The sequence below is a fragment of the Kogia breviceps genome, chromosome 18, assembly GCF_026419965.1.
Source record: "Kogia breviceps isolate mKogBre1 chromosome 18, mKogBre1 haplotype 1, whole genome shotgun sequence".
NCBI classification, from domain to species: domain Eukaryota; kingdom Metazoa; phylum Chordata; class Mammalia; order Artiodactyla; family Physeteridae; genus Kogia; species Kogia breviceps.
In genome coordinates, this window is record NC_081327.1 from 23,202,841 (window position 1) to 23,214,952 (window position 12,112).

A 12,112-nucleotide genomic window follows, 5' to 3' on the forward strand; every position below is an offset into this window, starting at 1 on the left:
AATCTGTACATTTTGATTTTTAAGAAAACTAAGGAAAAATCGGAAAAATGGAAAAATAACATTTATTTTTTATGATTATAAATTAATGTTTATTGTAAGAAATTTGAGAAATACTGAAAGTATTTAAAAAATTAAAATCTTCTGTAATGCCACTCTCAAATGCAACCAATGTTAATATTTTTGTGAAATTTTCTTTGCTTGTCTTTTTAAAAAATTTTATTATTTTTGTAAATTGAGGTAACATTGATTTATAATGTGAAATTTATTTCAGTCAAATTGCCCAATGTTCTACAAGTTCTTTTATGTTAATCTAGGAAATTTTTCTTTCTCTCTCATTCCAGGGCTGTTCTTGGTCAGTTATATTTGTGGATCTTGATGCCCACAATCGCAACCGGCAAACTTTGTGCTCACTGTTACCCAGAGAATCAAGATCTCATGTGAGATATTTTTATAATAAATTAATATGAACTGTTGTTTATGATTGTTATGTAGTTTTGTTTCTTTTTCCAAGAAAATACTCTAAAGTGTTAAAAGTTGGCAGAAGAGATAAGAAGAGAGAATGTTGCCACTTACTCCTCTGGCCTGGGGAGGTCAATGTTTAGGAAGTGAGCAGAGCTGTGGAGAAAGTTGCTTTGTCCTTTGAGTTTTCATAGAGCAGTAGAGAACTAGATATATTTTTTTCTCTTTGGGGAAGTAGCAACAGCATGCCAAAATGAAGTTTTTTTGGTCATGGAATATTATATACAGTAAGTCCCCTACACACGAACCTTCAAGTTGCGAACTTTCAAAGACGCAAATGTGCGTTCCCAGGTCCAATCACATAATTTAGTTCACGTGTCTGGCGTACATTGTCACGTGCGTGCATCCTCTACAAGTGGTCGTGCTTTTGTGTACTTTACTGTACAGTACTGTATACAGTACAGTAGTACAGTATCTTTATTTCAAGCCCAGGATGTCTGGAAGCAAGCTTAAAAGCAACTGTGATGTAGTTGGTACTGCTAAAAAGCGCCAAGCAATAATGATGGAAACAAAAGTGAAAATAATTGAGAGAGTGGAGCGACAAGAGGAAGAAGTAACTGAAGAACCAAAGAGATTCATGACACAGGAAATGGCAAGGGGATTTCCTTTGTTTGAGGAGGCACTGTTAGTTTTTGAGGCACAGGACCCGAATGTAGAATGGTTCACAAAGGTTGCAGCAGCCTTTCAGAATGCAATCCCTTGCTACCGTGTCATCTATGACAAGAAAAAAAGAGCTACTACCCAGATATCACTGGACCGTTTTTTCAAGAGGGTAGATAGAATTTAATCCACCAAAGAGCCAGAACCTGTGAGTGCAATTGCAGCTTGCCCTCCATCTCCTATTGCTGAGGATTCATTAGCTCTACCATCTTCCACCTCCTCTCCCTCCTCCAGTCAGTAATTCTTCTTGCCTGTTCACTCGATACCAGCCCCTGTATGCCAGCTGTTGTACTGTACTACTGTACTTTTCAAGGTACTATACTGTAAGATTTAAAATGTTTTCTTAATTTTTCATGTTTGTTTTTTATGTATTATTTGTATAAAAAGTATTATCAGCCTATTACAATACAGTACTATATAGCGGATTGTGTTAGTTAGGTACCTAGGCTAACTTAGTTGTACTTACAAACAAATTGGACTTACAAACGTGCTCACAGAACAGAATTCGTTCATATGAGGTGACTTACTGTATTAGAACTGTAGAAGAATATTTTTCATAATTTAAATTTCTTTTGAATAAAACTGCTTTCCTTATTTCTTTTCTCTCATTTGATTCACCTTTTTCTTTTGTCTGATAATCTCTTAAATGACTGTAATACCTGATTGCAAATTTTTCTAGGGGTTATTTGTGGCTCTATTCTTAGGAAACACCCAAAATGGAACAATTTGATTATTTTATAGAAGTAATACAAGATTATGATAAAAGACAAACAGAATCCACAAATAAGCAAATAATAAAAATATATCCACTCATTATTCCACCATTCAGTTATAATCTTAGGGTGACATCATTTGGGTTTGTATGTTTCCATGTATTTTTATGTATACATATAATATTTTTATTTTACAAAACTGGAGGAATATTGTTTATAATGCTTGATAACCTGTTTCTTTGAATGGACATGTTTCCATATTAGTAAACATTCTATAATATAAATTTTAATAGCTGCTGATTTACTCAGCTAATTGTTGGACCTTTAGGTTGTTTTCTGGTTTTCACTATTATAAACAAATTGTTATGACAGACTAGTTGTAATGACTAATTAGTGGTGTACACAATGACTGAAATAATGTACTAAAGTTTGAGTCTAGTGTTGAACCTTGGAAATACTCCTTATCATTGAATGAAGTTTTATCTCCTCTGTAAGGTTCACTAAACCATGCCATATAAACATCTGTCTGTCCCTTGGAGCACAGCAGTCTCACTGTCAGTTAAATAACCTTAGTGGCTTTTCATCTCTGTGATTCTCTTTGGGCTGTGTTGGTCATATGATTACAGACACTTACTTTCCCTTCTTTATCTTATTGCCCCCAGAACACAGATGCTGCCCTGCTCCCCTGCATCAGTTATCCTGCATTTGCCTTGGATGATGAAGTTCTGTTTAGCCAGACACTTGATAAAGTGGTTAGAAAATTAAAAGGCAAATATGGATTTAAGCGTTTCTTGAGAGATGGGTATAGAACATCACTGGAAGATCCTAATAGACGCTACTACAGACCAGCTGAAATTAAGGTATCAAAAAATATCCCATGTCAGATAGCATAATAGAATGTTCAAAAGTACTGATTCAGGAGGCAGACTTCTTGGGTTTGAATTCTGGCTCTGCCACTTATTAGCTGTCAGACCTTGGGCAAGTTAGTTAAGCTCTCTGTGTTTAATATTCTTCATTGATAAAATAATGTTAGTACCTACTATTAGTGAGGTTTTTTTGAGAATTAAATTAGTTAATATATATAAAAGTGCTTAGAACAGTGATTGGCACATAGTAAGCACTAGGTAAGTGTTAGCTATTGAGGCCTATTTGCTCACATTGGGCCATGTTGAGTCATTGGGTGAGTAATTTTTCTATTGCACTTTCAGTATTTTGCCTGCCTATGATATACCATTTGTCTAATATAATAGAAAATATCTATTTGTGATTGAATTTTCAATCTTTAAGCAAATGCTCTTTTTTGTGTTTCACTTAGACACTTCCCTCGGAAATATACTCCTCTAAATATTTGGTTTTAATGATTTTGTATTTCAAATATACATACATATCCTATATCTAGGTTTATTCTAGCTGTTTCTAAGCTGCCCAGAAAACTGTAACACCCCCCCAAAAAGTAAGCATCCATCCACATTGCTGAAGACTTTGCTTTAATGGGATAGGTTGAAAATTATGTTTAAAAACCCCAAACCCCTCCCTATCTGCCTCCCTTTGCCTCTCTCTTTGTTGTCACACTTCTGAAGAGCATGGTGTGTTCTCGTTGTGGCTCCTTGTTTGCCTCCTACTCACTCCTTTACCTTATAATCTGGCTCCTGTCCCCAGCACTTCCCAGTAGCTGTGTTGGCTTCAGTCAGTTTATGTCACTGGATCATTGTGGATGCCTTTCTAACTTTATTTCACTGAACCTCTCATTGGCATTTGAGTGTCTTAGGTAAGTCCTCTCTCGGGAGGTTCTCCTTCTTTTTCTGTGACTTCATTCTCTTCTTAAGTCTCTGGTTAGTTCTCTCACTATCTTTCTTAGTCTCCTTTGCAGGTTCCTCTTCTTCTGCCTCCCTTTATCCTTTGCTTGTCTCCTGGAATCCATCTTCAGTCCTATTCTCTTTTCATGCTATTCATGCAGTCATAGCTCTAGCAATCACTGTTAATCCCACATCTCTATCCCTAACTCACACTTCCACCCCTGAGTGCCCTACCACGTATCCAGCTGCCTTTTGGACATCCTCACTAGCATGCACTGCAGTCTGCCTATGATAACCTTCCACCCTTCTGCCCAAGCCCCAAACCTGAGATTCATCCTAGGCTCTTCCCTCTCACTCAGCCTTCTTTGTCACTCACCAAGTCCGGCAAATTTAACTACCTTTAAATCTTAAAAACTGTCCCTTCGTCTCTATTAACTGCTTCATTTAGGCAAGTGATCCACAGCCAGGAATGATTTTGCTCCCCAGGGGACATTTGACGATACTTGAAGAAATTTTTTGTTGTTACACCTTGGTGGGTGCTACTGGCATCTGGAAGGTAGAATCCAGGGATGCTACTAACTGTCCCACAGTGTACAGGACAAAACCCACAACAAAGAACTATTTGGCCCAAAATGTCAATAGTGCTGAAGTTGAGAAACATCGATTTAGGATAACATCCTTTCTCTTTGGATTGTTCCCAGCAGCCTTCCAGTTGGTCTCCTTATTTCTTATCCTAAAACCCTCTTCAGTACTGCCAGCTGTTCATCTAGCAAGTAAATTTGATCCTCTTCAGTGGTACCCTGTCACTTTCAGATCAAAGTTTTTGTCTCTCAGCGTGACTTCTCAGGCCCTCACTGATCTGGCTGTCCTGGCCCACCTGTTAGACTTCAGCTTTCACTGCTTCTTCCTTGCTTATTCCAGGAATACTGAATTGCTGTGAGTTTCTTTAACGTACTTCATTCTTTAATACATTTCTAGTTTGTACTGTTGTCTTCTCTGTATGGAGTTCCCTTAGCTTCTCTCTCCAGAGAAATCCATCAAGCATTAGTTGAAGCATCTCCTTTCCTATAAAACCTTTCCTGATGCCCTGGGCAGGCTCAGATGCTTCATGCCTTTGGTGCTTGATATATATACAATGTAGAGACATTTTGTAACATACTGCAATTGTTTATTTACATGCCTGTCTCCCCACTACAGCAGGTTCTCTATTTTTTGTCTTCATAGCCCTCTATCTAGCTGATGCCAGGGATTACTAAATACTTAGGAAATATTTATTGAATGAATGACTGCTCTCTGATGGATTAAATGAATTAGCTTTTGAATAATAAGAATGTGAGAAAAATATTTTTAAAGAAAAATGAAACTACTTATAAAATCAGTCCAGTTTTGTTATTACAATAAATAAATTTTTATGTATGTATATTCTAATGATGTAAGTGTTCTAATTAATATAATTAATATACATATTCTAAATTATTGTTGGTGAAATTGTTAATATTTTATTTTCTGTTTTAGCTATTTGATGGCATTGAATGTGAATTTCCCATATTTTTCCTTTACATGATGATTGATGGTGAGTGAACTTTTCTCCTGAAATTTAAACTGTAGGATATAACTAGTTTAAAGAAGAAAAGAAATAAAATATGCCTCCTTTCAGCTAGCAAAATAGACTGCACTTATTGATGTTAACTACTCTGCATTTTTATTTATTTATTTTTTTTGCGGTACGCGGGCCTCTCACTGTTGTGGCCTCTCCCGTTGCGGAGCACAGGCTCCGGACGCGCAGGCTCGGCGGCCATGGCTCACGGGCACAGCCGCTCCACGGCACGTGGGATCTTCCCAGACCGGGGCACGAACCCATGTCCCCTGCATCAGCAGGCAGACTCTCAACCACTGCGCCACCAGGGAAGCCCTACTCTGCATTTTTATATGCTACTTTTCTGCTTTCTGAGTTAATGTTACATCATTTAAAGGATTTTAAAAATACTTTGAAGTATTTTTAAAATGATACAAATATATTTTCATATTTACAAAGAAGAATTTTTATGAATACTGTAATTTGTGACATTGTGAATGTCTATAATATTTATACTTAAGCATAGAGAAATTTCAATTAAAATTCAGTTTTCAATTCTGTATGCTAACATTTCTCAAATCAGTTTCCCGGAAAACTATCATATGCATTTATTTGCATAACCTTTTTCCATTTTATGTTTATTATTTACATAGAAAAATACCAAAATAATTACAGTTGGGTAAATTTTTTTCTAAGGTAAAATTTCTGTGGTGCTTATTGAGCTCAAATGCTATTGGATTTTATATTTTACATTTTAGGTGTTTTTAGAGGCAATCCCAAGCAAGTAAAAGAATATCAGGATCTTCTGACTCCAGTACTTCATCACACAACAGAAGGTGTAGTTGGAATGCTTTTCCTTTTTTTTTTTTTTTTTTTACATCTTTATTGGAATGTAATTGCTTTACAATGTTGTGTTAGTTTCTGCTATATAACAAACTGAATCAGCTATACGTATACATATATCCCCTCCCTCTTGCGTCTCCCTCCCACCCTCACTATCCCACCCTTCTAGGTGGTCACAAAGCACAGAGCTGATCTCCCTGTGCTATGCAGCAGCTTCCCACTAGGTATCTATTTTACATTTGGTAGTGTATATATGTAAATGTGAGTCTCTCACTTTGTCCCATCTTACCCTTTACCCTCCCCATGTCCTCAAGTCCATTCTCTACATCTGCATCTTTATTCCTGTCCTGCCCCTAGGTTCATCAGAACCTTTTTTTTTTTTTACACTCCATATATATGTGTTAGCATACCGTATTTGTTTTTCTTTTTCTCACTTACTTCACTCTGTATGACAGACTCTAGGTCCTTCCACCTCACTACAAATAACTCAATTTCATTTCTTTTTATGGCTGAGTAATATTCCATTGTACATATGTTCCACATCTTCTTTATCCATTCACCTGTCGATAGACACTTAGGTTGCTTCCATGTCCTGGCTATTGTAAACAGTGCTTCAGTGAAAATTGTGGTACATGATTCTTTTTGAACTATAGTTTTCTCAGGGTATATGCCCAGTAGTGGGATTGCTGGGTCATAGGGTAGTTCTATTTTTAGTTTTTTTAAGGAACCTCCATACTGTTTTCCGTAGTGGCTGTATCAATTTATATTCCATCAACAGTGCATGAAGATTCCCTTTTCTCCATACCCTCTCCAGCATTTATTCTTTGTAGATTTTTTGAAGATGGCCATTCTGACTGGTATGAGGTATTACCTCGTAGTTTTGATTTGCATTTCTCTAATGACTACTGATCCTAGGCATTCTTTCATGTGTTTGTTGGTAATCTGTATATCTGCTTTGGAGCAATGTCTATTTAAGTCTTCTGCCCATTTTTGATTTGGGTTGTTTGCTTTTTTGATAATAAGCTGCATGAGCTCCTTGTATATTTTGGAGATTACTCCTTTGTCAGTTGCTTAGTTTGCAAATATTTTCTCCCATTCTGAGGGTTCTCTTTTTGTCTTGTTTATGGTTTCCTTTGCTGTGCCAAAGATTTTAAGTTTCATTAGGTCCCATTTGTTTATTTTTGTTTATATTTCCATTTTTCTAGGAGGTGGATCAAAAAGGATCTTGCTGTGATTTATGTCAGAGAGTGTTCAGCTTATTTTTTCCTCTAAGTGTCTGGCCTTACATTTATGTCTTTGATCCATTTTGAGCTTATTTTTGTGTATGGTGTTAGAGAGTGTTCTAATTTCATTCTTTTACATGTAGCTGTCCAGTTTTCCCAGCACCACTCATTGAAGAGGCTGTCTTTTCTCCATTGTATATTCTTGCCTCCTTATCAGTGATAAGGTGACCATATGTGTGTGGGTTTATCTCTGGGCTTTCTTTTCTGTTCCATTGATCTATATTTCCATTTTTGTGCCAGTACCATACTACCTTGATTACTGTAGCTTAGTAGTATAGTCTGAAGTTAGGGACCCTGATTCATCCAGCTCCGTTTTTCTTTCTGAAGATTGCTATGGCTATTGCGGGTCTTTTGTGTTTCCATACAAATTGTGAAATTTTTTGTTCTAGTTCTGTGAAAAGTGCCATTGGTAGTTTGATAGGGATTGCATTGAATCTGTAGATTGCTTTGGGTAGTAGAGTCATTTTCACAATGCTGATTCTTCCAATCCAAGAACATGGTATATCTCTCCATCTATTTGTATCATCTTTAATTTCTGTAATCAGTGTCTTCTAGTTTTCTGCTTACAGGTGTTTTATCCCCTTAGGTAGGTTTATTCCTAGGTATTTTATTCTTTTAGTTGCAGTGGTAAATGGGAATGTTTCCTTAATTTCTCTTTCAGATTTTTCATCACTAGTGTATAGGAATGCAAGAGATTTCTATGCATTAATTTTGTATCCTGCTACTTTACCAAATTCATTGATTAGCTCTAGTAGTTTTCTAGTAGCATCCTTACGATTCTCTGTGTATAGTATTGTGTCATCTGCAAACAGTGACAGCCTTACTTCTTTTCTGATTTGGTTTCCTTTTATTTCTTTCTCTTCTCTGATTGCTGTGGTTAAAACTTCCAAAACTATTCTGAATAATAGTGGTGAGAGTGGGCAACCTTGTCTTGTTCCTGATCTTAGAGGAAATGATTTCAGTTTTTCATCACTGAGAATGATGCAGGTGATAAACATAGGATAAATATAAACATAATAATAAACATAATATGTTTATCATGATAAACATAATATATATGTTTGTCATATATGGCCTTTATTATGTTGAGGTAGGTTCCCTCTGTGCCCGCTTTCTGGAGGGTTTTTCTCGTAAATGGGTGTTGAATTTTGTCGAAAGTTTTTTCTGCATCTATTTCTGCATCTATTGAGATAATCATATGGTTTTTCTCCTTCAATTTGTTAATATGGTGTATCACATTTATTGATTTGCGTATATTGAAGAATCCTTGCATTCCTGGGATAAACCCCACTTGATCATGGTGTATGATCTTTTAATGTGCTGTTGGATTCTGTTTGCTAGTATTTTGTTGAGGATTTTTGCGTCTATGTTCATCAGTGATATTGGCCTGTAGTTTTCTTTTTTTGTGACATCTTTGTCTGGTTTTGGTATCAGGGTGATGGTGGCCTTGTAGAATGAGTTTCAGAGTGTCCTCCCTCTGCTATATTTTGGAAGAGTTTGAGAAGGAAAGGTGTTAGCTCTTTTCTAAATATTTGATAGAATTTGCCTGTGAAGCCATCTGGTCCTGGGCTTTTGTTTGTTGGAAGATTTTTAATCACAGTCTCACTTTCAGTGCTTGTGATCGGTCTGTTTTTATTTTCTATTTCTTCCTGGTTCAGTCTTGGAAGGTTGTGCTTTTCTAAGAATTTGTCCATTTCTTCCAAGTTGTCCATTTTATTGGCATATAGTTGGTTGCAGTAATCTCTCATGATCCTTTGTTTTTCTGCAGTGTCTGTTGTTACTTCTTTCTAATTCTGTTGATTTGAATCTTCTCCCTTTTTTTCTTGATGAGTCTAGCTAATGGTTTATCAATTTTGTTTATCTTCTGAAAGAACCAGCTTTTAGTTTTATTGATCTTTGCTATCGTTCCTTCATTTGTTTTTCATTTATTTCTGATCTGATCTTTATGATTTTTTTCTTTCTGCTAACTTTGATGTTTTTTTGTTCTTCTTTCTCTAATTGCTTTGGTGTAAGGTTAGGTTGTTTATTTGAGATGTTTCTTGTTTCTTGAGGTAGGATTGTATTTCTATAAACTTCCGTCTTAGAACTGCTTTTGCTGCATTCCATGTGTTTTGGGTCATAGTGTTTTCATTGTCATTTGTTTATAGGTATTTTTTAATTTCCTCTTTGATTTCTTCAGTGATCTCTTGGTTATTTAGTAGCGTATTGTTTAACCTCCATGTGTTTGTATTTTTTACAAATTTTTTCCTTTAATCGCTACCTAGTCTCCTAGCGTTGTGGTTGGAAAAGATTCCTGATATGATTTCAATTTTTAAAAATTTACCAAGACTTTATTTGTGACCCAAGATATGATCTGTCCTGGAGAATGTTCCATGAGCACTTGAGAAGAAAGTGTATTCTTTTGTTTTTGGATGGAATGTCCTATAAATATCTATTAAGTCCATCTTGCTTAATGTATCATTTAAAGCTTGTGTTTCATTATTTATTTGCATTTTGGTTGATCTGTCCATTGGTGAAAGTGGGGTGTTAAAGTCCCCTACAATGATTGTGTTACTGTCTATTTCCCCTTTTATGGCTGTTAGCAGTTGCTTTATGTATTGAGGTGCTCCTATGTTGGGTGCGTAAATATTTAAAATTGTTATATCTTCTTCTTGGATTGATCCCTTCATCATTATGTAGTGTCCTTCTTTGTCTCTTGTAGTAATCTTTATTTTAAAGTCTATTTTGTCTGCTATGAGAATTGCTACTCCAGCTTTCTTTTGATTTCCATTTGCATGGAATATCTTTTTCTGTCCCCTTACTTTCAGTCTGTATGTGTCCCTAGGTCTGAAGTGGGTCTCTTATAGACAGCATATATACGGGTCTTGTTTTTTGTATCCATTCAGCCAGTCTATGTCTTTTGGTTGGAGCATTTAATCCATTTACATTTAAGGTAATTATCAATATGTATGTTTCTATTCCCATTTTCTTAATTGTTTTGGGTTTGTTACTGTAGGTCTTTTCCTTCTCTTGTGTTTCCTGCCTAGAGAAGTTCCTTTAGCCTTTGTTGTAAAGCTGGTTAGGTGGTGGTGAATTCTCTTAGCTTTTCCTTGTCTGTAAAGGTTTTCATTTCTCCATCAAATCTGAATGAGATCCTTGTTGGGTAGAGTAATCTTGGTTGTAGGTTTTTCCCTTTCATCACTTTAAGTATGTCCTGCCACTCCTTTCTGGCTTGCAGAGTTTCTGCCGAAAGATCAGCTGTTAACCTTATGTGGATTCCCTTGTGTGTTATTTGTTGCTTTTCCCTTGCTGCTTTTAATATGTTTTCTTTGTATTTAATTTTTGATAGTTTGATTAATATGTGTCTTGGCATGTTTCTCCTTGGATTTATCCTGTTTGTGACTCTGCGCTTCCTGGACTTGATTGACTATTTCCTTTCCCATGTTAGGGAAGTTTTCAGCTACAATCTCTTCAAATATTTTCTCAGTCCCTTTCTTTTTCTCTTCTTCTTCTGGGACCCCTATAATTTGAATGTTGGTGCATTTAATATTGTCCCAGAGGTCTCTCAGACTGTCCTCAATTCATTTCGTTGCTTTTTCTTTATTCTGCTCTGCAGTAGTTATTTCCACTAATTTATCTTCCCATTTCTCTTATCCGTTCTTCTGCCTCAGTTTTTCTGCTATGGATTCCTTCTAGAGAATTTTAAATTTCATTTATTGTGTTGTTCATCATTGTTTGTTTGGTTTTTAGTTCTTGTAGGTCCTTGTTAAACGTTTGTTGTATTTTCTCCATTCTATTTCCAAGATTTTGGATCATCTTTACTATCATTACTCTGAATTCTTTTTCAGTTAGATTGCCTATTTCCTCTTCATTTGTTTGGTGTGGTGGGTTTTTGCTTTGCTCCTTCATCTGCTACATATTTCTCTGTCTTCTCATTTTGTTTAACTTACTGTGTTTGTGTCTCCTTTTTGTAGGCTGCAGGTTTTTAGTTCCCTTTGTTTTTGGTGTCTGCCCCCAGTGGGTAAGGTTGTTTCAGGGGCTTGTGTTGGCTACCTGGTGGAGGGGACTGGTGCCTGTGTTCTGGTGGGTGGGGCTGGGTCTTGTGTTTCTGGTGGGCAGGGCCATATTCGGTGGTGTGTTTTGGGGTGTTTGTGAACTTAGTATGATTTTAGGCAGCCTCTCTGCTAATGGGTGTGGTTGTGTTCCTGCCTTGCTAGTTTCACATGGGGTGTCCAGCACTGGAGCTTGCTGGCTGTTACTGGAGCTGGGTCTTAGTATTTGAGATGGAGATCTCTGGGAGAGCTCTCACTGATTGATATTATGTGGGATCAGACGGTCTCTGGTGGTCCAGTGTCCTGGACTCAGATCTCCCACCTCAGAGGCTCAGGCCTGATACCAGGCCAGAGCACCAATATCCTGTCAGCCGCATGACTCAGAAGAAGACGAGAAAAAAAGAAAATTAAAATTAATTAATTAATTAATTTTAAAATTTTAAAAAATATTAAAATAAAAAAAATTTTTTTTAAAAAGGAAGAGAGGGACAAAACCAATAAACAAATCCACCCATGATATGAAGCGCTAAAAACTATACTGAGGTAAACATAAAAATCAGAAACAAGTCAGTTGCAGACAGCAAACCCTAATTGTATAGTTGCTCCCAAAGTGCACCACCTGAATTTTGGGATGATTCATTGTCTATTCAGGTATTCCACAGATGCAGGGTTCATCAAGTTGACTGTGGGC

At 36.5% G+C, this 12,112-nt stretch overlaps 1 protein-coding gene across 7 annotated transcripts in view; it reads left to right on the top strand.

Moving 5' to 3' along the window:
• The window catches only part of PHKB (phosphorylase kinase regulatory subunit beta), a 198,475-nt gene that overhangs the window by 96,512 nt on the left and 89,851 nt on the right, over positions 1-12,112 (top strand). For all 7 annotated transcript variants that reach the window (XM_059045655.2, XM_059045656.2, XM_067018200.1 and 4 more), the window contains 4 exons: positions 342-437; positions 2,555-2,752; positions 5,204-5,261; positions 6,023-6,100. In XM_059045655.2, the coding sequence (XP_058901638.1) occupies positions 342-437; positions 2,555-2,752; positions 5,204-5,261; positions 6,023-6,100 (430 nt within the window). The remainder of the gene's footprint in view (positions 1-341; positions 438-2,554; positions 2,753-5,203; positions 5,262-6,022; positions 6,101-12,112) is intronic.